This window comes from Myotis nattereri, assembly GCF_964212035.1.
Source record: "Myotis nattereri genome assembly, chromosome: 5".
NCBI classification, from domain to species: Eukaryota; Metazoa; Chordata; class Mammalia; order Chiroptera; family Vespertilionidae; genus Myotis; species Myotis nattereri.
The window spans coordinates 107,090,174-107,115,966 of NC_138080.1; the positions used below are offsets into that span (position 1 = coordinate 107,090,174).

The 25,793-nt window shown below is 53.6% G+C and overlaps 1 protein-coding gene across 1 annotated transcript; it reads right to left on the bottom strand.

The window, feature by feature from the left end:
• Positions 1-494: 494 nt before the first annotated feature.
• On the bottom strand, positions 495-8,988 carry NPTX2 (neuronal pentraxin 2). The gene is made up of 5 exons (XM_081093284.1): positions 8,551-8,988; positions 6,794-7,010; positions 4,404-4,648; positions 2,498-2,677; positions 495-1,850 (listed from the first exon to the last, which is right to left on the bottom strand). The coding sequence occupies exons 1-5, from the start codon at positions 8,974-8,976 to the stop codon at positions 1,623-1,625; spliced, it is 1,296 nt and encodes a 431-aa protein (XP_080949410.1). The 5' UTR covers positions 8,977-8,988; the 3' UTR covers positions 495-1,622.
• Between the last annotated feature and the right edge of the window lie 16,805 nt (positions 8,989-25,793).

Consider the following 25,793-nt stretch of genomic DNA (forward strand, 5'->3'; position numbering starts at 1 on the left):
CGGAACCAGACATGTACAAGCCTGGCCTTGACCAGCTTTCTGATCAAGCCGCACGATACCCACGTCCCTGCCTCACTGTTCCCCGTGTTCACCTGGGAACTGGGATGACTGCTGGGAGGATGGGAGGAGATGGATGGCGGAGCACACACAGAGCGGCCCGAACAGGGGTCCAGCCTGGGGCGGGGAGCCGAGGGGCAGGGAGCTGAACTCGATTCCTGGTTGGGAAGACAGGGCTGGGCTGGGGACAGGGAGGCTGGGCAGAGCCTGCAGGGCGGGGCGTCCACCGCCTAGGCCTGGGGTTGAGGAGGGAAGGGCACCACACCCTCCTGCAAGCACCCTCAGCTCCCTGGGTCCACCAGACGCCGGTCCTAGGCGTGCCCACGGCCCCCAGGCCCAGACCAAGCAGGGTGGCCATCATGCTACCTGCGGGGAGGGGTGCAGAGCCTCATCCCTCCCTGCCCTCAACCCCGGACACAAAGAAAGCCGATGCCAAAGCCTCGTCCCGTGTACTTTAATCACAACTCCACGGTCGTGTGTGCTGGCCACAGAGGACATCCACACAAGGTCAGGATGGGCGCGTCAGCGCGGTCCTACAAATGGAATCTCCACAGACCTGCACTTCAAACACGTATGAAAAATAAATATATAATATTTAGCTTTATAAACCTCCCCAGGCCATCGCTGTGTCTTTAAAGGAACCACTGCTCCCTCCGTCCAACCAACTCGGCCGCCTGGCGTCACTAAGCACATTACTGGCCAGGTGACGCCCACTTCCTGAAGAAGTTCCGGGGAAACACTGGAGACGGTCAGATGGGTTAAAACTCGCCAACCGCTCACGGCGAGGGAGGCATCACACGTGGGCGCCAGTAATGGCTGGCCTCTTCCGTTGGGAAGAATCAATTCCCCAGCACACGCCGGGGGGCTGGAAAAGCTGCAGCGGGACCTTTGGCACCAGTGGAGACGACAGGCCTTCGAAAGCCAGACTCGGTGACAAAGCATTGATCTGAGGGAGAGGCCATGGAGGGGATGAGACGCTGCCACCATCACTGACCTTCTCCCTTCTGAGCACCCCTCCCAGCTCCCTCTCTGGAGCCACAGACACCCCCTCTACCTTGAGGGGGCAGGGCACGTCTGGCTGCCTGCCCTCCTGGTGCCTGGCCTAGAGAACTGCGGGGGGAGGTGGGGTGGGGGCTGCTTGCTACGTGCTCGTGGGGAGCAGGACGTACTCAACACACCAAGGACACGGCCACTCCAGCGGGACGGCTGCACAGGCTGTGAAGGGGACGGACAGGAGGCGCGCACGAGACACCAAGGATTGGGGGGGGGGGGGCAGGCCGGGGTGCACTAGCATGTACAGGGGTTCCGAACAGCGCCTGAGGGTCCATACTGCCCCGGAGGAGAAAGTCAGATCGTGGCCCCCCCCGGAGGCTCAGGGCTTTCCCCAGGGACTCTGGCCCTGCCCCCAAAAGAGCGAAATCTGGGTACAGAACAGGTAAGCTGGAGACAGGTGCTGCCACAGAGCCTCAGGCCCCGGGACCCCAGGCCGTTAGTTCAGGAGGAGGTGCAGACAGTTTGTTTAACCGGGGCGTCAGCAGAGCCCCGCCCCCCGACGGGAGAGGCGGCTACAAGTCCAGCAGGCGTTCCTCACAGGTCTCCGCCGGCCACTTGGAGGCCCCTCCAAACACGTCGACGTTGTTGTCCACCCAGGGGATGACGTTGCCCGGCATGTTGGTGGAGCAGTTGGCGATGTTGACTATTTCCTGGGCACGAAGGACGCGGTCCCAGATGTTGAACTGGCTGAGCTCCCCCACAAACGCCTGAGTGGCGTCAAACCTGCCCCCAATGGTGTCCTGCGGAGGGGACAGAACCACGTCAGAGCTGCTCAAAGGCTAACCCCCACCCCCACCCCGGCATGGGAGCGGGTTGGCTTTGGGGAGAGGATGCCAGCTTGTAGAGAGACAGAGCTGGTTGGGGGGGCGGGGGAGGGACTAGGGCATTTGCCTGACTCCCAACTCTGGCCGGGGAAATATCTTTACTCCACCACCCAGTTTACATGGGGAGACACTTGGGCAAAGTCCCAAAGCCAGGACTAGACCTGGTCTCACAGCTCCAGCCCCTCCCCAGGGAGAGGTGACAGGGAGGAGAGCAGGGCGTGGGCCCTTGGCGCCTGCTCCCTCCCTCTCCATCAGCCTCCAGCTCAGCTTTGAAGTCAACGCTCATCTGCCCAAGACCAGGTGCCAACCTGTGACCCCAGGGCACTCCATTCTGGAAACTGTCTGAACCACCACCCCAACCTGGTCCCCCCCTCACCCCCAGACAACAAGATGGTGTGAGCAGAGCGGGGGGGGGGGGGGGCTCGCCCCTCCAGGCAGCTGCTGTGCCCCCAGGCTCCCCTCCAGCAGGCAGACAGCTGGGCGGGGCGAGGGGCAGCCTGCAGGCCGGGCCTTGTGCTGCTCGTCTGGCCCACGCGCTCCCATCTTTCAGTCCCTGCACCCACCTGCTCCTGCCCGAGGATCAGCACGCCCCCCGGCTTGATGGGGTGCCAGGGGGCCAGGTTCTCCCCGGTGCCGAGCTTCTCCCCATCCTGGAAGGCCTCCCACATGCCGTCCCGCGTGGTCCAGGTGACACAGATGTGGTGCCACTTGCCATCGCTGACAAACAGGGGCAGCTGTGCAACCTGCAGGGGCAACGCGCCGGTGAGGCCCTGCGGGTCCCCCAGACGACCGAGCTGGGGCGACGGGGCCACGGGGCCACTGCTGTTCCCATCACGTGGGGTCCCTCCTGGCCTCCCCTGCTCTGCTCTGCGGGTGACATGCCTGACCCGCCTGCCTCAGAGAGACCTTCGGGCTGGAAACACCGTGTGCAGCAGACACTCAAGAGAAAGGGGCCCAAGTCCCGGGCCCCAGGGCAGCCCTGCTTTCAGCTGGACGCTCTTGGTCCTGGCTTGGCGGAGGGGCCAGGACACTGAGCCCAACAAGCAGATGTGACAGACGGCGCCCCACGCTGGCCTTGAACACCCGGGGCTGGAGAAGACACAGGGCAGCGAGGGCACACTGGGCAAACTTCTCTGGACAAGAGCCAGACCAGGCACCTGCACTCACAGGCGAGGTCCCAGCGTCCCTCAGGACTGTGTGTGGGTGTCCTGCCGTGCAGAGGACAAAGGCCCACAACTACATGTGAGTGTGGGGGAGGGGCTGCCCCCCCGCATCCACCCACTCTCGCCCTGGGAGGGCTCTGCAGACCTGCTCCTCTGCCAGCAGCTGGTTGTTAGGGCTGGTGTCCTAGCAACCCCAGGCCCTCCCTCCCAGCACCTGGCTGTTTACACGGTGTCTAACTGGAGAGGAAAACAAGGCTCTTGGGCCTTAGTGCGGTGTCCAAGGAGTCATTTAAAACACTTAGTCCCGGCTCCCGGCTCCAGGGGCTCAGAGGCGGAGCCACTGCTGGGAGGAGCCCGGCAAGCAAGCTCCACCCAAGGTGGCTCAGCACAGACAGAGGGAGGGGCCGGGTGGAGCCACTCCGGGCTCGGGCAGCCATCCCAATGCTCAGCTCGGGCAAGGGGGCTGTGAGTACGCATCTCTGGCCACGTGGGGTCTGACTTCCCGCAGACGCCCAGAGCTTGTCTCTTGGGGAGACCACACTCCCGAAAACGAGTCCGTCTATTAAAAGGGGAGATTTCCTCTGGGAAAGGCAAGACCATAGGGACGAGGACCAGATCAGCGGTTGCCATGGGCTGGGGTAGAAAGAGGAGCTGACCACCAGGGAAATGAGGAAATCCGGGAGGTGACTACACCCTGGGTTCTAATTGCAGTAATGGTGTGCAACTGACTGCATTTGTCAAAGCCGGTCAACTCAGTAAAAAGTGTAAATGTTACTGCGTGTAAATTATATCTCAATACTTCCCCCCCCAACAAAAAGATATGCTCATGAGAACCATCACTCACACACACACACACACACACACTCACACACACACTCACACACTCACACACACACTCACTCACACACTCACACACACACACACTCACTCACACACTCACACACACTCACACACACACACTCACACACACACACTCACTCACACACACACACACTCACACACACACACTCACACACACACACACCCTCCTCTAAGCAGTGCAGCCTGGGAAACACCCTCATGGACAGGCCTCAGGGCCCGTGACAATTCAGGCTGGCATGCAGGCGTCCCAGCTCATTCCGGGCCTCCCTGACCTCTGGCCTGGACCCTGCCCCCTGACTCGTCAGCTGTCCAGAGCAGGACTGAGTCAGGGCAGAGCGGTCCCCACCAGGAGGAGGACAGCCCGCAGCCCGCTGCCGGAGCCCCTGCGACTTCCCGACCTCTGTTGCCACCTTGACGAGGAAGGTGGCCTCCGAGCCGGCCTCACCTTGTCGTTGATGAGCAGCTCGATGGGGTTGTTGCCCCACTCGATCAGCACAATCTCGTTGGCCTGCCCAGGCACCGCATAGGAGAACGGGGTGCCGATGCCGGGCGAGGCGCTGGAGCGCAGCCACAGGCAGATGGTGAAGGCGTACAGTTCGGGCAGCGTCTTCTTGACCTTGCCGTACAGGTAGTTTGTGCGGAGGGGGAGGGACACTTTGAATGCATCGGGCGACTTGAACGCACTGTTGCCTGAGGGAGAAGAGAAGCCAGCAGCATGTTAGCCACCCGCCCCCCCCTCCAGCAAGGACAGAGTCCCAACTCACTTGGACCCCCCTCCCTCACCCCCCACCCTCAAGCCAATCCCTCCATCAATGGAGCATCTGCTACAGGACAGCTGCTGTCCAAAGTGCTGAAACTCCAGCCGTGACCGAGAGTGACCTCGCTCTTCAAATCTGGAGGAAGCGGTAGAGACAAGCTGGACTTCGTTTTCTGGTTAAATTGAGCCAGAAAACCTTTTCTCGGTCAAGTCTTATTATGTCCTTGCCATCTTGGACCCTCAGCTCCTTCAGCAAGGGCGGGGTCACGAGCACGGAGGCAGGACATGTGACAGATCCCAGGCACTCGACAGACGCCTGTCAAGCCAGGAAGCCTTTGTCACTTCTCACAGGAACGAGTCGCCGCTGCCAGGGCAACAGAGTCAGGTGACTGTGGCCTCTGCATACATCCCTGACATGGATTGGCTCCAGGAGTGGCGCGGCTCAGGATTCGCCCCTTCCTCCCCACTGGCCGGAGCCTTGACCCTCCCGGACCCACCCGGGACTGGTGAGAACCCTCCTGGCTGTCCCCATGTAAACGATGCTTCCAACATCCTTTAAAGTGATCGGTACTCTTAAATGGGTCTAAGCAATTTTCAAGGCAGCCTTGATTTAAGTTCAAAATTAACAACAAGTAAACACACAGGAGGCAAGACCTGCCTCCGGTCACCAGGTTCAGACATCTGCAGGGCACCCCCCACTTCTGAGCGGACAGGCCTGAAGCTCCCCTCTTACTTGGGGACCAGATGCTGCCGATGAAGGAGCCTAGATGCCCTCCTTCGACAAGTGTTTATTAGGCACCACGAGGGCCAGGGGGTCCCCATCGCCGCCAGAGACCCGCAGGCTCTCAGGACCCAGAACCAATTCAGCCCCTTCCTCACTCCTGCAGAACAGGAGCCAGAACGATCAACCCTTCTCCACCGTGACCCCCCTTCTCCACCGTGACCCCCCAAACACCTTCTCTGTCACAGTACATCATACACGAGGATGCTCTTTGGAGCCAGGGTTCACACCACCCAGGGAAGAGCTTCTGAAAGGGAAGCAGCAGCACCCAGCGTCACCCTCCCAACCTCTTGGGAGCAGGCAGCGTGGAAGCACTCAAATCTGGGATCCACGTGCGGTCTCACTCCTCTCTGCTGATGGTGTCATCTTGCCTGGCCCACCCCGACCTCCCCGCAGGGCGCCCTCACCCCAGGCTGCAGGGCTGCTGGCCACGGCTGACGAGAAGACCCGGTCACCTGCGGGAGCCGAGCGTGGGGCCAGGCCGGGCGAGAAGGCCCCACAGGAGGCTGAAGCAAAACTCAGAGAACCAGGAAGCCCCAACTCCCAGCTTCCCAGGGTGAGCAGATGACCACGGCTCAGGGCACAGCTAAGGGATGACAGTGCAGCGAGCAGCAGCCCCTCTTCCTACTCTACGCAGCCACCGAGGGTGTAATCTGCAAGTGCCCATGTGCTTCACGAAGGCGCGATTATCTAATAGCTCCTGCCCTTGCAGGTGGGCAGGCTTGCTGACTTAATAAGGCTGCCTGTTGGTACTGCCGTGAGCTTGGTAAGGACAGGCAGGTTTAATTAGAGCTGGAGGGCCAAGAGGCAGGGGAGGGGGCCCATCCTACCAGAGGGGGTGCCTTCCGTTTATACCACACAGCTGGGAAGTCCAGAAGAAACTTAGTTACAACCAAGGAAGGCATTAAAGGGCCTGGCCCACACATCACAGGCTGCAGGTGGCAGACAAGGCTAAGCAGCCCTGGGGCCAAGGAGAGAAGGGATGGGCGGGCTGCTGCTGCTGCCTGCACGGTGAGGAGTCAGGTGGTTCTGGCACCTGCCAGGTGGGCTCAGGGATGACTGGCAGCAGCCTCGGAGCCTATCTCAGCAAACGACCTGGGAGCAGAGTCAGCAGGTGGGGGTCCGGGAGCAGCCACTCCCTCACCCAGCTGGCCTGTCTGTACATGGGCAAGAGCGCCCCGGGCTGGCCCCTCTCTGCCTGCCCTCCCTTGCTCTGAGCCAAGGGGTGGGGGGTCTGGAGGGAGGGGAGGCAGCGGGCAGGCGGGCGACAGAGACGCGAGGCAGCACTGGCACCCACCTCGCTCCAGCTCGCTCACCCTCTGCAGCAGCGCGTTCAGGGCGCTCTCGGTCTTCTGCCGGTGAGCCCAGGTCTCGTTGTGCAGCAGGGACTTCTCGTCCTCCAGCTCCGCGACCTTGCGCAGCAGCTGCCTCTCCAGCTCCCCCAGCCGCCGCTGGAGCACCTCTCGGAAGTCGCCGGGCAACGCGGCGGTAGACACGTTCCCTCGGAGCTGGTGCTGGGGGGGGGGGGGGCGGGGGAGGGACAAGCATTAAAGGCCAGTCAGAAAGAAACGGTGACATGCGGCTCTGACGCCCCGCCACAGGGGGAGCTGCTTCCAAAAACGGGAGCATCACCCCAGTGGAGCTGATGACACAAAGGGGAGCGGTCACAGATGCTTTTTTTTTTTTTGTATGGCAAGGATTTCAAAGTCAGACAATTACTTTGCGGCAGTATCTGAAACTTAGGAATCTCATTTTTCCCCTCTCAAAAAAATCGGTTTTGGCACCTCTAACTAGAAAGACAAAATGTTAATCAACATCTATCATTTTCCAGCAAAACCCCAAACACAGGGAGGGTCTTTTTTTTTTTTTTTTTTAGGAGTTCATCAAAGGGTACTCAACGCGGATGCACTTTCATCTAGAAATGGAAACAGCCCCCAGTGTGGCCCAAATGCTGCGCGTGGAGACATCACTGGAAACGGAGATCTAAAACACGACTACCCTGAATTCCAGGAACCCGGGCTTCTGATGCTGCTTCTACCTCCTCCTCCCTATTCCCGTCACTCCCTTAGCACCATGCGAGCTCTGAGGCAGCCTGCCGCTGCCCAGCCGCCAGTCCCATCCAAACAGTGTGTCCCTCTCTCCAAGCGCTCCAAATTGCAGAATGCAGTGACTAGGACCTGCCTCCCGGGGTGGTGGCAAGGGGTAAAATTAGTTACTATGTCTACACGTCTTTAGGGCTCCGAAAAGGTTAGCTGTTGTTCATCATAATGAATTAAGGGATAGACAGATGCTGGAAATACCGTCTGTAACCATCATGCCCCAGGTAATCCTCAACTAATGTTGCAATAATCACCGCTTGTCATTGAAACCCAGCTTTGCTAAGAAGGATTTTGGTAAACATGTTGCACAGAAACGTCCACACTTCGTAGCAGAGATGGAAATGAAATGAAGGTTTCTCTCTCAAAGTTCCAAACTGCATCTGCCTTCCGAGAGAGGCTGGGAGAAGGTCCTTTCCCACAAAGCACGCGGGAAGGGCACCTTAGGACCGCGCGGTCCTCCACCAGATGCCTCTGAAGTTAACCCGGCTTCCTCCAAGGTGAGTCCCGGTGCGGGTGCGGCCGTGACCCTCCAGCCCGCGCTGCGCTCGCGTCCCGCCGAGGCCCCCCAGGTCCCTGCCCGCTCCGGACCACCCCGACCTGATTTAATAACGGACACGCGGGAGGCCAGGGGCCGCTGACCTCACGCAGCAACCTCAGGTCACCCCGCAACAGCCTCCGGGAGCGCGTGGGGACCCGGGGGACTCGGGGACTTGCAAGAAGAGAGCAGGCCGTCCGGGTCGGCCAGCCCGAACCTCGTGAAGTGAGTGGCCGCCCAGTGAGCAGTCCCGGCGCGCGGGGGACTTACAGGGTGGAGGGCGCGAGCCACGCAAGTAGGATCTAGACCTCCCACCCCCAAAACCCAGCTCATTCCGTTCCCGCGTGGCCTCGCGGGCAGGACCGCGCGCCCACCTCTGCCCGGCCGTCCCCCGCCCGTAGGACCCCGGCGCCCCGCTACCTCGAGGCTCTCCAGACGGTCCTTGAGGGTCTGCAGCGAGCGGCTGAGCTGCTCCACCAGTTGCCCGGGGTCCCGCGGCAGGTCGCCCATGGTGTCCTTGCCCGTGGCCGCGCGGCCCGGCGCCTTGGCGCCCGCCAGCCCCTCGCAGCGCGCCAGCTTGGCCGTGAGCTCGCGGATGGCCTCGCGCTGCGCGCCCAGCGTCTCCTTCTGCTGCACGACGGTCTCGCGCAGCTGCAGCACCGCCGCGCGCAGCTCCTCCTCGGGGCTCAGCGCGCCGCCCGGCGCGGGCATCGCGGGCAGCGGGCAGCCGGCGCGCGCCGCCTCCGGGGGCAGCGCGGTGCACACGAAGCGGCTGCCGGGCACCGGGACGTCCTGCGCCGCGGCGGCCACGGCGAGCGCCACCCCGGCCGCCAGCAGCGCCAGCATCGCGCCGTCGCCGCGCTCACTCCGGCATCCGCGGGCCGGCGCCGTCGGGGCGCGCGGCTGGGGCGCCTTCTGGGCGGGCGGAGGCCGGGCGCGGCGCCGAGGGGAGCGGGGCCCGAGGAGAGCGGAGCCGGAGTCCGCGGAACGGCCGCCGCACACGGCGCTCTGGCTGGGCCGGCCCGCGCGCCCTTTCTTAAGCTGGGGGGTGGCGGCGCGTGGGGCGCGGCGCCGCGAGCTCTGATTGGCCCAGACGGGCGCGCATCACGCGAGAGGCGGGGCAGGGGTGCCTTCTCACCGCGGGCCGGCACGGGGGCGCGAGCTCCAGAAGCCCCCCAGAAAGAAAGGGCTGAAATTTTAAAAATCCCCGGGGTGCCCTTAAGGAGCCTTGGCCGGCGAGTCCAGGTGCCCCTCGGACCCACCCGAGGAGGCCGACGGCGCTCCCAAAAGAGAAGCTGGGAGCCCCCTGGTGCCCCAGCGCCCCAGGGGAAGTTGCTGGGCGCCTGACGCGGCGGGAGGACTCGCTTAGCGGTCGCCGCAGCCCCGAAGTGGGGGTCGCTGACGCCCACTTCACAAGGGAGAAAGGTGAGACGTCCCAGGAGGGTCTTGAACCCAGGGCTGTGGTCTCGAGGCACCCGTGGCTGGCGTGAGCTGCTGCCACTTGACCCTGAAGGCGGGAAGGAGACGCACGCGGCTCCCCAGGACACACCCACCTCCGCATCCGCGTCCCTGTCCCGCCTGGGGAAGATCCTCAGGTCCGCGGGGACGGACACAGGCTGCAGGTGCTGACTGCTGGAGCGGACGCCCCCACACAGTGCGTGCAACAGGCGTGGAGTGGGGCCAGGGTCAAGGCCACGCGCAGAGCTCTCGACAGCCCACCAGATGGGGACCTTATTCAGCAAGACCTGGGCGGGATGGGGTTCATTCCACCGCAGTCATCGTAATGGTGCCACAGAGTAAAGCCGTGCCCCACCCATGTACTAGTATATGGGGTGCGCACATGTCCAGTTTCTCAGTTTGAGACCCCTGTGCTCAGATTCTTGGAGAGAAGAGATATGGATAGAAACCCCAAAGGCAGGAGCACATTTGTTTCAAAATCTTGTCTGTGGTTTACAAACAAGTTCCAGGAGATTTTCAATGCACAGCTGCAGACCGAGCTGGTTTACTGCACGTTATAAATGGAAATCCTTATTTTTTCTCTATGTTTTTTAAGAAATCCAGTTGCAAGGCCATTCATCACATTATCCGTTATACCAGAAACAAATGGATTTGTCACTTGTGCACAGAAGCGGAGGTTGATTCTGTATCAAACTGTATCAAAACAAATGAAATCATGATGATGATATAAAATAGACTGCAGTGATTAATCTCCAGAAACCCAATTTTGATCTGCTTTGCACTTCAAACAATAGCTTCTGTTATGTAAAGAGCTGTTGGATATTCAAGGACAATGTTGCTAAATTATAAGAAAAGGTCTGTTCATGAAAATCTCTTCATGGATGAAATGAGAGACAGGAAGTCTGGTCTACATAACACCCGAAGCAGAGGACAATGAACTCGGTGATAGCTCAGGTAAGAGCATTCATTAATAGAAAAGGTGTGGGGTGGGCCTGGGGAGCGGGTACTGGGCTAATGTCTCATTTGGTCTGCATCACCAGCAGAACAGGTATCAGCTTCACATTGTCAATTTGACCTTGGACAGATTCATGCCTCCTGCATCTTTCTGACTCCAACCCCTTGGGAACTCCAGAAGTTTAAAGGAGCTCACATTATACACAAATTGCAATTTGTGATGAGGTTGCAAAGCACTTTATAAAATGCTACATTTTAGATGATTCCATAAGGCCCCAAATCCAGACAGGTTCAGCATTATCCAGATAAGGATTTCACTTTCAATTTTCAACTCATTGGGTTGATTTTTATTTATTTTTTTTTTAGGCCACGGTGGATCTTAATTGCATGTGACAATAGAGTGCTATAGCTCCATATAGCCTTTCTTGACACAGACCGAAGCATTTATATTTGCAACTACTTGAAATACAGCCTGGTTCCTTTAATAATTAAATAAAATCAAGTGTTTCCAGAATTCTAATTTCCTCCTGCACAAAGAGAGCACAAGACAAAAATAACAAAGCATATATCCCCAAATAATTACTCTTACATTTCCCAGAAGAGATTGCTATGTGAGACCTAATCAGGGACATTGCCAAAGCCCCAACGGAAAGATGGGACTGAGGCCTAATAACAACACTGTCACTAGCTAAGTGGTTTAGGGCAAGCCAGGTACCCTCTATGGACATCTGTTTGCTCGTGTAGAAGATTTGGGGATTAGACTGGGCTCTCCAAAGACACCCCCCCCCCCCGCATCCACCCCGGCTCTGCTCAAGAGCTGGCAGTTTGAGCAAGAATCACTGTTCAGGGAGATGAAGGTTCCAGGACTTGGTTCTTCCTGCTTGTGTTAGGAACCACCTGTGTCCAGGGCGAGCCTGGGAAGGCAGGCAGGGTGTGTGTGTATACAGCAGGCAAGCGTCCACATCCGGGGATGCTGTGGCTGTGACTGAAACCTGCTCTCCACAACAGGAAAGCTCACCCTTGATCTGCTCACAGCACAGCAACCTGTCTGCCTGAAGGATCCCGCATGTCTGACTCAGCTCCCCGCGAGGGTGGCGATGAGTGGCAGAGACCGGGGCCCACAGGTTTCCCTCTGCTTGAAAAGTCGTGCGGCTCTGCAGCAGTGAATCAGCGCCACCCCATCTCTTAGTGCAACCGACGCAGCAGCCAGTAACCACCCACTCATTCCCTTTGTCTCCGGGCTCCCAGGTCCGCTGAGAGCCCCGTGTGGACTCGCCCCATGTCCTGGGGATCCTGATGAGCTCATTCTGCCTCCGTTTGATTGCCCCATCTGTTTGGTTCCCTTGTTCTTCTCACATGCATTTTCCATCTCGGTCTTCTGGGAGATGTGCTAATTTCCACCACGGTGTCAGAGGACCCCATCTTCCACTTTCTTACATCTCCTCCTCTGTCTCAGTGCCGCTTGGGAAGTCAAGAATGCGGTGTGAGCTCCGGAACAGCCGCCAAGGACAGCCCCCTGCAAATGGAATCCGGGAGCTGTCCTCGGTGCTGAATTTCCATTGGGCGGACTACAAGTGTGTGGGGTGGAGGTTTGTTTTTGTGTGTGTGTTTTTTTGTAGGTGGCGGGGTGGGATTCAGCGCAAATACAAAACGAAATGTAGAGGCTCCAGAGAATTGTAACTAAAACTCTCTTATGCCTAAAATGCGAAGGCCCTTTCAGGAGTGGATTTTTTCCCCCCACTAGACTGAACTCCACTGGTAGAGTAGAAAGTGCTTGAGCTTTGGAATCAAGCAGCTCTAGTTTCAACCCCAGTTTTATAACTTGCCATTTGACCTTGAGAGGCTGGCTTGACCTCTCTGCGCTTCAGTTTTCTTGTCTCTAACATCAGAGCTAAGTTTACTATGAAGCATTATTGTCAAGCTGCCGTGAGAATGAATGTGACATGTCTGGCATACAGCAGGTGCACAATAGATGTTAATTGTCCCTTTTTCTTCACTGAGTTCAGAGCTAAATTATATAAATTCTTTTTTTAAGAAAGTTAAACATTTTCCTTTATTTTCTACAAAATCAATTTGAAATTAAAGCATGAATTCTTGAAAAAGAACAGGCTAACCCAGGGGTGGGCAAACTTTTTGACTCGAGGGCCACAATGGGTTCTTAAACTGGACCGGAGGGCCGGAACAAAAGCATGGATGGAGTGTTTGTGTGAACTAATATAAATTCAAAGTAAACATCATTACATAAAAGGGTACGGGTCTTTTTTTTTTTTTTTTTTTTTTTTTAGTTTTATTCATTTCAAACGGGCGGATCCGGCCCACGGGGCGTAGTTTGCCCACGGCTGCGCTAACCTCTTTGGAGGAGAGACAAGGAATGAGAATTTCAGGAAAACTTACTGGTGTTTCAGCAAGAGGGAGTTATCCTACTTTGTGTGTGTGTGTGGTGGGGGGGTGGGTTAAAAGATAAAATTATTGTGTTTTTTAAACTTCAATTATAGGGTTCAGTTCAACTATTTCACATCTACACTCACTTAGCAGATATCACTAGACTGTGTGCCCAGATCCAACTAAAAGATTTGTGGTCCTTACACATTTCAGTGATTCTGAGTTTGCGTTGCTATGGGATTCCAGCCGATTGAAGACCCCCCAAATAAAGCACATGTCCTGTCTTCAGCGCACCTGGGCTCTTCCTGGTGACCATATTTCAGGCTTAATTTTGGGAGCATGAGACACTGAGTTTCAGGAAGGGTTCCTGTACAAGTGTCTGAGCACATGCGGCTGTCAAGATATGATTTGGGGGGATTGATTGTTAATGCTACCCAACTGTTTTTAACAACCAAAAAAGGCTTTTGGTGGCCTCCTCTGACTTCAAGCAATAGGACAACTTGCTGGAGAGATCCGGTGTAATGTGTTAGTTCTGTTCTTAAAAGAAGAGCGTAGTGGACTTGGCATGGGAGGAAGCTGTAGGAAAGGACCTCACCAACTTGGTTTGCTTGGAGAAAATACTCCGTCTCAATTTCTCTATATTAGGAAACTCTGAAAAACTGCCTCTCTTTCACATAAGTTACAAGTAGTGGCTTTGGCCTGCATCTAATAAAAATGTGTAGCTTAAGCCCGGTCAGTGTGGCTCAGTGGTTGAGTGTTGACCCATGAACCAAGAGGTCCTTAGTTTGATTCCCAGTCAAGGGTTGTGGGCTCGATCCCCTGTGGGGGACGTGAAGGAGGCAGCCGATCGACATGTCTCTCTCATCGATGTTTATATCTCTCTATCCCTCTCCTTGCCTCTCTCTAAAATCAATAAAATATTTTTTAAAGTTATTAGCTTAATAGTTCTGTATAGTTCAGGCACACAGATAGCTTGCTTGAATCTTTAGAAGTGAGAAGTTATACATATATGCATAACCCATGGACACAGACAATAGGGTTGTGAAGGCCTGGGGTGGGGGATGGGGAGGGGGGGGCAGGGAGGCAGGTTAGAAGAGGTCAATGTGGGAAACAGGAGATCTATGTAATACTTTTAACAATAAAGATTGAAATATATATATGCACATCTATATATATAAAAACCTAAGCGACTGAACAACCGGTCAACTGGTCGCTATGATGCACACTGGCCACCAGGGGGCAGCCGCTCGACCGGTTGCTATGATGCACAATGACCATCAGGGGCTGACACTCAACACAGGAGCTGTCCCCTGGTGATCAGTGCACTCCCACAGAAGGAGCGCTGCTTAGCTGACCTACTGGTGCCAGACGCCATGCATGAGCCTCTCCCACCTCCACTGCAGCGGCAGGCTCAGGGGGGCTGGGATGAGCAGGGGCAGTGCTGGCCCAGGCTCAGGCTCCTCCCTGGCCTGCGGGGATCGGGCCAAGGGGTCCTGGATTGCGAGAGGGCTCAGGCCAGGCTGAAGTACCCCACCTGTGCATGAATCCATGCACCAGGCCTCTAATATATATATATATTAGAGAATATATGAGAGAAGAGAGAGAGAGATTTTATAGAATTTAGGAGATAGTTTCAGAAAGGCTAAAAGGTCATCTGGTTACTTAACAACAGGGCCAGGCTGGACTGAGGTTCTCTAGTTCCCTGTCAAGGGCTCTTGTCGCCTCTGTACCACCCCCTAACTTACTCATTATACCCTTTTCAATGCGTGGCTTACTCAAAAACAGCTTTCTTAAAAAACAGTAGTTTTCCACACCAAACCCAATGATCATTTTTCTACAGTTCTCCTGGAACATTGTTGGCTAAGTCCCTTTTATTACTAAAACTTTCCATTGTTGGTTTCTACGGCATTGTATTCTTTTGGTTTTCCTTCTTGCTTTCTGAGCATTTTTCCTTTCTCTCTTTCTTTCTTTCTTTCTTTCTTTCTTTCTTTCTTTCTTTCTTTCTCTCTCTCTCTCTCTCTCTCTCTCTCTCTCTCTCTCTCTCTTTCTCCCCCTCCCTCCCTCTCTCTCTCTCTCTTACCTACCTTCTCAATACATGTGTCCAAAGTTGAGTTGTCATCGCTCTCTCCTTTCTACATGAGCAGAAATCTCTACATGAGCAGTTCATACTCTTAGCTATGATTTCTATGTTAGTGTCTCTACCGCTCATCTGCACAGAGCTCCGAACTGCATGAGAGACATCTCAAGGATATACTACCAGCACCTCTAACTCAATGTGTCCTCAACTAAATTCATTGTTCTCTTCCCCATCTCCTCTTTCCTTCCTCCTGCAGTCCCTGTTCCTGATGTATTAATGCTTTCCAAGTCATCCAAATTGAAAATTTTGTAGTTACTGTGTCTCCTCTCCAACCCCTCAAATCCATTCCAATTCTAGTGAGTTTCTAAGTTCTAGTTATACTTTTGCAATATGTCAACTCTACATTCACTGCTACAACCTCATGACTGCTGTTCTAAACTATACGATCGCCTCCTAACTGAATTCTCCAACTCTGCCATCTGCATTTCAGCTACTTCAGCGTTCTATTGCCAGGCCTGTTTTCCTGAAGCACAACTCTGAAGCCTTTAACTCCTCTGCTCAGAAGCCTTCAGTGTTTCTCTGTGCAAATTTGTAGACTCCTTCGTCTCCATCATCTGCCCCCCAACTTCCTATCCAACCCTGTTTTCTACTCTATTCCTCGATCTACCCTTCACACCAACCACAGTAAACTATTGGATGCTTTTCATACGTAACCCGCACTTCCCATCCCTCAGATTTGGAGGTGAGGTTGTTTCCTACGTCTGGAATGACCTTTCTACCAGTTCTAGAACCACAAGCTCATCCATGCTTCACAGCTCTACACACCTGCTGCCTTTCCCACAAAGTTCACCCTGATTTTGCTCAATCTGAAGTGATACTATAAAGGACAGTAGCTTATCTTTGCATTCTTTAAACAACCTTTAAAAATATATATATCTTTATTGATTTCAGAGAGGAAGGGAGAGGGAGAGAGATATAGAAATATCAATGAGGAGAAAGAATCATTGACTGGCTGCCTCCTGCACACCCCCTACCGGCGACTGAGCCTGCAACCCAGGCCTGTGCCCCGACCGGGAATCCAGCCCTGACCTCCTGGTTCATAGGTCGACGCTCAACCACTGAGCCACTGGCTGTTTGCATTCTTTACCTCTGACTACTCTCAGCCTGCATTACAATGTTCTTCTGCACTGGACAGCGAGTTTCTTAAGGGCAATGTCTAGGTCTGATGTACTTTCTCCTTTCAGTAATTCCTGTTGGATGTCTTTGTGCATCATTGTGATAGTGCTGTGGGAGAGAAACAGAGGTTTTTGCTCAGTAGAGAATCTGTCCTGTAGTTTTGCAGGAAGAAAGTCACCGTGTTAAAATGGCAGGGGACATGTTCAAGGAGAAGTTGGGAATTGAATTAGCTTTTGAAAGGGATAATGGAGGGCACGATAGATAGAAAGCGTTGGGTCCCTTAAGGAGCAGGCAAGAGGAGAGAAGGCTGAAGCTGTTGGAGAAAAACTAAATAGGTGGTTAGTAATCTCCGACTTTCAGCCCTCTGTTCCAGATCCGTTCACTGTTTCCAAGGATACCTTACGATACATTTCTCTCACTTCCTGTCGATATCAGCCACCCAGCATCCATAAGGAAAGACAGGGATATTACTTTGGCCAGGTGGCCAACTCGCTACTTGCAAGAATGAACAAAGGACGAGCAGTAACAATGCCATTGAGTCAAGGAACGAGGGAATTTGTGTTGGAAATGTCGCTAGAGTCCAGTCTCTCTGAAATTCCCCCATCTGGATACCTGGAAATGTCACAGAAATGGTGGAGGGGCGTTCACATGATTTTTCTGCTGCCTCTGTAACACTGCTCGGTGGGGGATCAGGTGAAATTGTAAAGAATAAACCTCTCGCCCAGCCCTATCCAAGGTGCTGAGCCCGAAGAGCAATTGAAATTAGGGGGTCAGAGCCAAGACAAGTGCTCCGGTGACATTTATTCTCTCAGCACATTAGGTTCAGTGCAGCCTTGAGCTTGGAGCTAAAAAATTCCTATTTGCTCTTTGATCTCATCTGGATTACTCGTTCCCCCTGGAATCTTGATGACCGTGCTGCCTGCCGCCGCCTTTCTTTAGCTGAATGAAAGGTGCAAAGAGACGGCCTGTGGTAGAGGGCTAAAGAAGAGAGGACGCGCACCAGGGGTCCCGCTGCCCTCCACCCGCCCTGAGCCCCAGGGAGGGAGTGAAACCCCTCACGTCCATGGCTGCCTTTGTCAGCGGTGGCAGCTGGTTCCATCCCGACTCTTTCCTCGTTTGCTCTGTGATTCAGCCCATTCTGGGTGGAAGGGGGTAGAGGGCACGTCCCTTAACTATAAGCAGCCTAAGTAAATACATTCTCCAACCCAGAGGTTCTCTCCTCTTCAACCGGAGCCAGTCAAGCAGTCTGTCTTTCACTGCCCAACGCCAATGAATCCCAGCTGGGGTTCACTAGAAAATATGTTAAAACCCTTAGGATGGAGGGAAAATCTTGTGTGGAAAGAGACACTTGTACTATGATCGGTTTTTAAGTCCAGCTTCCTGAAAACCACACAAGGCAGTAAAGGGATTATGAGAACAAAGGCATAATGCTGTATTGCCGCCTGGAGTCTCCAGGCTTGACAGAGAAGGTCAATTCGGTGCCAGAACACACACACACACACACACACACACACACACACACACACGCCCTCTCATGGCATCTGAAAGCAAAAAGAATCTGAGTCAGTGTGTGGTATTTTAGGTCAAAGCTCAGACTTCACTCTTTTTTTTAATTGTGCCTCATATTTTTCTTTGCCACTTTGGCCCTGAAAAGAATTCTCTCAACTTCCAAACCCTGTCACAAACATAAATACGCATGAAGTATGCCTCTTGAAATGGCAGCTAATGTTTTGATGTTTAGTCTTTACTCTTAAGCAAATAAGCAGATCACGAGTTCTGGCATGAATACCACCGAGGCCGGGGAATATAACGGATGAGTGTTTGCTGGGGGCTAGGGCAGGGGTGGGGAGAGGGGCGGAGAGATCGCTGTTTTCTTTACAATTGAAATCAATACAAACCCTCAAATTGTGACGTAAGTGCAAGTCTTGATGTTTCACCTACTGAGGAAGGCTGTGCTTAAAAAGTAAACTGGCCAGGTAAAATCTCGCTGATCAGGATAAAGATTTGTTTTTGTTTCTTTCTGTGTCTTAAGTGTAGAGCCTGGCGCACTGTGAGTGCCCGATAAGTATTTGTTGTAAAGGTGTGCTATTGTGGAGAGGGTGTGTGCTCCACAAAATCCCGTTCCTGTGAGTGGGTGGCATGTTGAAGTGGAGTAGCCGGCTCCTAACGTCTTGACCGGAAGGTTACTCGTTCGCCTAATTTTCCAAAAACGACAGTCAAGGCCAGTATATCGCTTTTGTAATTATACCTTGGGGATGTGTAAGTCCAGGAAGAAGGACAGGAACAGCCCTCCCAATGTTGACTGCCGCTGGGGGAACTGGAGAATGGAGGCGAGACCTTGCCCAGAGGATGGGAACCTTAGAAGAGCATCCTTTGAGGAGAAGGAGCCCGAAACAGAGAACAGGCCTGGAAGGGCTTTCCCGCTGGGTTAAGCCTCAGCTATTCTCGATGCATCATTGCAATGAGCACTCCTCGTGGAGCCTCAGCCACCATCCGAGCCATATACACAGACACGTACATGGACACGGCCAATGGCATCTTGGAAACACAAAGCAGAAGGAGAGCGTCCGCTGACCGCCAGCATTGCTTATGTCCTGGTTGCACACAAATGTTTACCGCAAGAGCCAGAGCGTGGGAATGATCCAAATACTCATCCATAAGTAGGTGGGTAAATAAATTGTGGTTAAAGACTCAGCCATAAGATGGAACGAATGATCAATATGTGGAACAGTGTGGATGAATCTCAAAAATAATGATGCTGAATGACTGGAGCCAGAGAATAAAGAGGAATGTTCGTGGTTCCATTTCTATAAAATTCTACAAAATGCAGAATTAGAGCTGATCAGCAGAGGGAGCAGGGGGCCGCAGAGGGGCCCAGGGGGATCACAGATGGCCTGAAGGAAACTGTGGGGAACAATGGATGAATTCATTGTCTTGATTGTGGCGATGGCTTCATGGGTGTATACATATATAAAACTTACCAAACTGTACACTTCCAATATGTGAGGTTTATTTCATGTCAATTATACCTCAATAAAGTTTAATTTAAAAAAGAGACCCAAGAAATCAGAAATACCAATCAGAAAGGATATATGCACCCCTATATTCATAGCAGCACGATTTACAATAGCTAAGATTTGGAAACAGCCTAAGTGCCCATCAGCAGATGAGTGGATTTAAAAACTGTGCTGCATCTACACAGTGGAATACTACGCTGCTATATAAAAGAAAGAACTCTGACCATTTGCAACAGCAGGGATGGACCTGGAGAGCATTATGCTAAGCGAAATAAGCCAGTCAGAGAAGGATAAATATCACATGATCTCACTCTTTTGTGGAATATAATGAACAACATAAACTGATGAACAAAAATAGATCCAGAGACAGAGAAACATCGATCAGATGGTCAAACCTCAGAGGGAAGGCAGGGGTAAGAGATCAACCAAAGGACTTGTATGCATGCATATAAGCGTAACCAATGGACACAGACAGTATGGGGGTGAGGGCATGTGCTGGGGGGTGGGAGTGGCCGGGGAGAGGTCAATGGGGGGAAAAGGAGACATATTGTAATACTTTCAACAATAAAGAATTTAAATTGGAAAAAAAAAGAAAAAACATCTACCAGTGATCATGCACACATGTGATGTCACCTGCATAAGTGATTGTACGCCTGAGATCATGGACATGAGGTCACACTTTTGTACAAATCTACATAATACAAGCATGTACGATAACTGTACATACAGGTTAACCCGTGTACCTGAGAAACCATCAATGTGCATTTGAGGCAACGTATCACATGCTATGACATTTGTAATGGCCTCGCATGGAAACATAATGTGATTGGAACAGAGAAAAGCCAAGGATAAATGTTCATCCAATGAGCGTTCATTTCCGTCCTCTCACCTGAATTCACAGACCTGGCTCCTGACCTGTTTCCCACTGCGAACCACCTTGTCTTATGACTCACGGCACCTCAATAAGGGGAACGCAATGGAGGCATCGGCGCTGGCGGCTAACGCCTGGCTCGCACGGCTCACCCTTTGCTCTGGAACCTGGCAGATTCAGCCCGGAGGGTTTCTCTCAGAAACCAACTCCTTCCAATAAAGCTGCAAAGAAGAAAAAGCACCTCTGAGAGAAGCACACTGGGTAAAGATGTAGACACTTTTTAAGAAATGATTCTTTGTTTTCTGCGAGATACCAAGGCCAGGGTCTGCGTGAGTACAGATCCACAAGGAAGAGGAGATGAACAATTCTCCATAATTGACTAGGACCTTGACCGATTTCTTTCAAGGTTAAGTAAAACTGATCCTTAGAGAACGCGCCTGACATAATATAGAATAAGCCAGTTACATAAACTTGAAAAAGTAATACAAGGCTTACAACATTGAATCTTCCTCCCTCTCCCTCCCCCTTCCTTCCTCCCTCCCTCTCTCTCTCACATACACATTCCCTCTGTCTCCCTCTCTCTCCCTTCCCCCAACCCCCAACACAGTAAATCTGTAAAGGAATACCTCTGGGCCTGTCTCCACCTCTGTGAGATGAAGAGTTGCCTTGCCCCGAAGGCCCACGGGAGCGCATCCGGCTTGGAGATGCTGAGATATACGGCTCAGTTGATCACCGCGGTCCTAGCACAGCCCAAACGAGGCTATATTTTAAGACAGACTAAAAGCCTCCCTGCTAGTGTGCCATGGAAGGTGAGAAAGTTAGAGAATTGTAAAAAGCTAGTAAAGCGACCTGCGTTTTAAGATCTGAGTGGTATCAGAGAGCTGGTTTAACGGGTTTTAAAAAGGGATGGAAATCACAGCTACGTAAGTGAGCCCGCCCCTTCCTGTCCGTTAGCACCGCCTGGGATTAATGAGTCCCGGGTGTGGGGAGCCGGTGTCCGTGGTTGTGCTGCAGCTGCAGGTGTTCCCAGCGCCCTCTTGGTGCTAACTCACAGCCGGGAGGGGCACCTGCCTTCACACTGCACCAGCCCTCAGGGCAGAAGCAGGCCCGTTCAGCGTCAGGTACTGGCAGATGTGGGGCTTGCTGGCTGTGTGTAGGCCCAGCCAGAATCTGAGGCAACTTCTGGGAGTTCGGGCTATTTCTTCCCCCCCGAACCCAGGCACCCCCAACCCCTGGGTGGGTCACAGCGGTCACTACACAAATCTTTAAAAAATGAGTCTGTGCAAAGCAAATACATTTTCAACATAAAAAAAATCAAAGTAATACTGTGTACTGGCGCAAACAATTCAGGGGTAAATGCATTTGAAAATAGCAGTATCCCTCCCTCTGCACCCCCATCTCTAACACAAGGCCCCCCGGGTGACAGGCGGTGTTAGCCATCGAGAGCATGTTGCTTCCACGCCATGGTCTGCGCACATGCAGATATGCGGGCTCACATGTCCCGGTTTTGTTCTTCTCCCTTTCTTCCTGCCGATGCCTTAGTCGCTTCATCTGCACCCCGAGAGTTCGACGGGATGGTGGATCCCATGCCCTCCGTAACCTCACTGAAATGGAGGGCGGGGAAGAACACGCCCCTCGAGGGTGAGGAGGCAGCCGAGGGGAAGAGAACCATCTGGGAGCTGGAAAGGAGCACACGGAAGAGCTGAGACTGTTTTAGGAAACCAGGGGAATGAAACAGGCCCCCGAGAAGGACCCCCAGCCACTGCTTCCCAACACGGAGTCTCAGGCTGCGGAATTGGGGACCCGGGCACTTCCAGAAGTGGGGACGCTGGAACCTGGGTGACTGGCTGAGCATCTGCACAAGAAGCTCCTGGATCCTCGGGTTCCCCTCCCTATTCTGAAAAAGAAAGCCACGGCCTGCTCCCTGCTCCGGCCTGTGTTGCTAAGTGGTTAGAGCATCGGCCTGTGTACCAAAGAGCCTGGGTGCGTGCGAGAGGCAACTAATCAATGTCTCTCTCTCTCTCTCTCTCTCTCTCTCTCTCTCTCTCTCTCTCCCCCTTCCACTCTCTCTAAAAATCAATGGAAAAGCCCTGACCGGTTTGGCTCACTGGATAGAGTGTCGGCCTGGGGACTGAAGGGTCCCAGGTTCGATTCCGGTCAAGGGCATGTACCTTAGTTGCAGGCACATCCCTGGTGGGTGGTGTGCAGGAGGCAGCTGATTGATGCTTCTCTCTCATTGATGTTTCTGACTCTCTATCCCTCTCCCTTCCTCTCTGTAAAAAATCAGTAAAATATATTTTTTAAAAAATCAATGGAAAAAATATCCTCAGGTGAAAATTAACAAGAAAGAAAGGAAGGGAGGGAGGGAGGGAGGGAGGGAGGGAAAGAAAGAAAGAAAGAAAGAAAGAAAGAAAGAAAGAAAGAAAGAAAAAGAAAGGAAGCCAGAAAGCCACAGCCGGCGGGGTACTGTGTAGAGTTTAAGAATTCAGGCTTTAGAGTAAACAAACCTGTGGCCCAGGCGTCATCCATCACAACCAGCCTTGTAACTTGGGACCAATGACCAAACCGCTGAGACTGAGCGTCCTTTCCCGGAGACAGAACTAATAGCTCTTCTCGCTGGGCGGCGGGGAAGATGAGGTGAAATGCTACCTGGTTTGTTAAGCGAGGGCATGGCACCAGGTCCCGAGCAATCCTCACTCATCACGGGCAGCAGCCGTCGTCCCAGGACTAATAACGCAGAAGCTATAAGAGTGAAGAGGCCTCACAAAGTGACATCATGGATCAGCTTGGTGGCTCATAAACGTCAAAGACACACACATGTGCTGAGTTTAGTTCACCCTTTTACAAACACTCAGCCCAAAAAGATCCCTATTTTTTAACTTTTCTTTCATCCACACCGAGATGGATTTTCACTCTACTCGTGTTCTTTTGGGAAAGGGCCTAACGGCTTATGTCTCGATCTGTAAGGATCTCTGAAACGCTGCTTCGGGTCTGAAAGCCTTCTCTTCTCCACTCCGCAAGGTTAGCATCGTACTTAAGGAATCTGGAGAAGATTTCCGACTACATTTTAGAGGTGTGACTTGCCCACATGAGGCCTATGTATTAAGAGAGGAGGGGGTGGGTGTAGAGGAGGAGCTTCTTCATTCATGGCAGTTCACCGTTTTGGAAAATGTGTCCTTTACTGCACTGCAAAGCTGAAAACACCGCTCACAAAATACCTGGCTAACGTGGGAGCAACTCAGATGCAAACGTCTGTTGTCAAGAGGTAACAAAAACACGTCAAGGAAGTGTGAGCATGTGGAAGCGGTGGCTTTCTCTTGGCTTAGCCTCTGGTACCCGGCATCAGCAGAGAGGGACCATGCTTCGGCCAGGCCTCGGGCACATGTCCAAGGACAGTGCGGCAGTCAGGTTACTGGTATAGCTGCTGTCCTCCGGGTCATTCGGGGCCTGAGAGACTGGGAATGGCGACGCACAGGAGAGGTGATACACCCACTCTTTTACTGGGGTTCCACGTCCTTACTCTGCAGAGGGAGGGGTCTGTGCATGGGCTCGTCCACCTGTTTGGCATCCCCACCACCCACATACCCCCCCTCTCATCCCACCAGCCTCAGGGATTATTCTTAAAAGACACAGACACAATATAAACTTCTGAAAGGAACACACACACACACACACACACAGCTCTTTGAACTCACAGACAGCACCTTCACCCACATGCAGAATTTCCTTAGGTGCTTTGTCGTTTGATACAAATAACACCCCCGTGTGGAGCATTCCCCCATGTTCTTTCGCACAGGTGAGGAGACCAACGAGCTCGGTGCCGGCCGGGATTGCATCATCAGTCAGTTGTGAAGCCCCAGTTCTAGGCTAGAAGTGAAATATCTTTTCCCTGATGCCCCGCTGCTCCTTCTAACATAATACTAACAGCAAATGGCTATGAAGCACTTTCATTAAGTCATCTGATCCTCAGGACAATCCGGTTGTACAGAGGAGGCCACGGGGGCACAGAGGAACACGTTTTATCCTACAAAACAACAGGTGACTCTCCAGAGAGGTCGTGATGGTCAGAAGGGGCCACTGCTCTCCGAGGCTCCACTTGCAGTCCTTTCTCTTTCACAAGGTCAAGGTCCTTTCCCACATCGTTTGTGTCCTTTCAGTGCCGGAAGGCCCTGGCAGCACACACCCCTTAGGCGTCTACTCTGTGGGCTGCGCTGAGGCGTGGCTCCAGCCAAGGAAGGGTGAGCCCTCCGTTTAGGGCCCCACTTTGTTGGTGAGCAAAGTGATGATGGGATGCTTCATGCTTCCCAAAGTGATGGATGAGCCCATTGCCCCGCCCCCCCCCCCACCGCCCCTGGGACTTCTGGGAGGTGGAGTCCACATCTGCTTCCTGCCACGTCCAGAGCATCCTCGTGTTCATGTCCCACGTCCTCCAGGCCCCCGGGACACCTCCAGTTCCAGTGTGTCAGCCGCACGCCCGTGCTCACCTCTGCTTTAACCCGGAGACTTCCTCCCCGCCCTCGGGCCTAAACCAGAGTCCCGACTTGCTCAGTCTCTCTTTCTGAGGAACCCCTTAGACTCCTAATGAGTTCATTGGTCTTTAAGACTCCCTCCAGATCTCCGGCTTTTCCTCCTCCAGGGAGGCACTGACCCCTTCGGGGAAGGTCAGGGAGGAACCGGTTTCTGCCGGGCGATGCAGCTTCCTGGAGGGCTGGGTGGCAGCCACTGTCCTTCCTGCTCAGGGGGGATCCGCACCGACGCCCGTGCCATTGGCTCTCCAAGGCCGCTTCAGGGCTTCATAGCCACGTTCCCTCCTGTTAAATGCTCCAATCCCCCGCTCCCCCGGCCGCGCAGTCACCCACTTATTTAGGAGACCGATGAGCAGACACCCTGCAAGGAGCTAGAAAGACAGCGACGCGTAAGACAGCCCTGGCCATCGTCCTCTGGGGAGACTGAGCAGCGGACGATGGAAGCACAGCATGTTGTAGGAGTCGGAGTATGAGCTGCCCAGACGGGGGAGTGCCCAGCAGCCACTGGGGCATCAGGGAAAACTTCTGAGAGAGAGTGAGGAGTAGAGAGGGAAGGACCAGGAAGAATAATCAAAGGTGCTTGAGGGAATGGGTGTGGGGAAGGGAAGGGGAGGGGTGGGGAGGGCAGAAAGATTGCTTTAGACAGATTCCCTCCAACATACACGAACACGTGCACGCACACACGCACACACACACACACACACATTTAGGCAGGACCAAGATCCAGTGACCAGCGTTGCATTTTGGAAAGGGCCCTGCTGCAGGGGAGGGTGGTGGTGAGGACCCGTCTGCAGGAACAAATGAAGGTGGTGCCCTGCGCACACCTGCCGGGGAGGGCGGGCCAGGCGCTGTCCCTCAGCCCTCAGCCGAGTCCCTGTCTGGCAACTATGACACAACTTTCAGATCTCTAAGAAGGTGCGTTCATCGGAATGAGCTTATGATACATTTGCTCCACTTTTTTTTTTTAAGTTTTTCATGTCTGGCCGGAGTGGCTCAGTGCTTGAGCATCAAACTATGAACCAGGTGCTCACAGTCAAGGAATCACATGCCTGGGTTGCAGGCTCAATCCCCGGTGTGGGGCGTGCAGGAGGCAGCCAATCAATGATTCTTTCTCATCATTGGTGTTTCTATCTCTCTCTCCCTCTCCCTTCCTCTCTGAAATCAATAAAAATGTATTTATAAAAAGATATATTCCAAAAGAA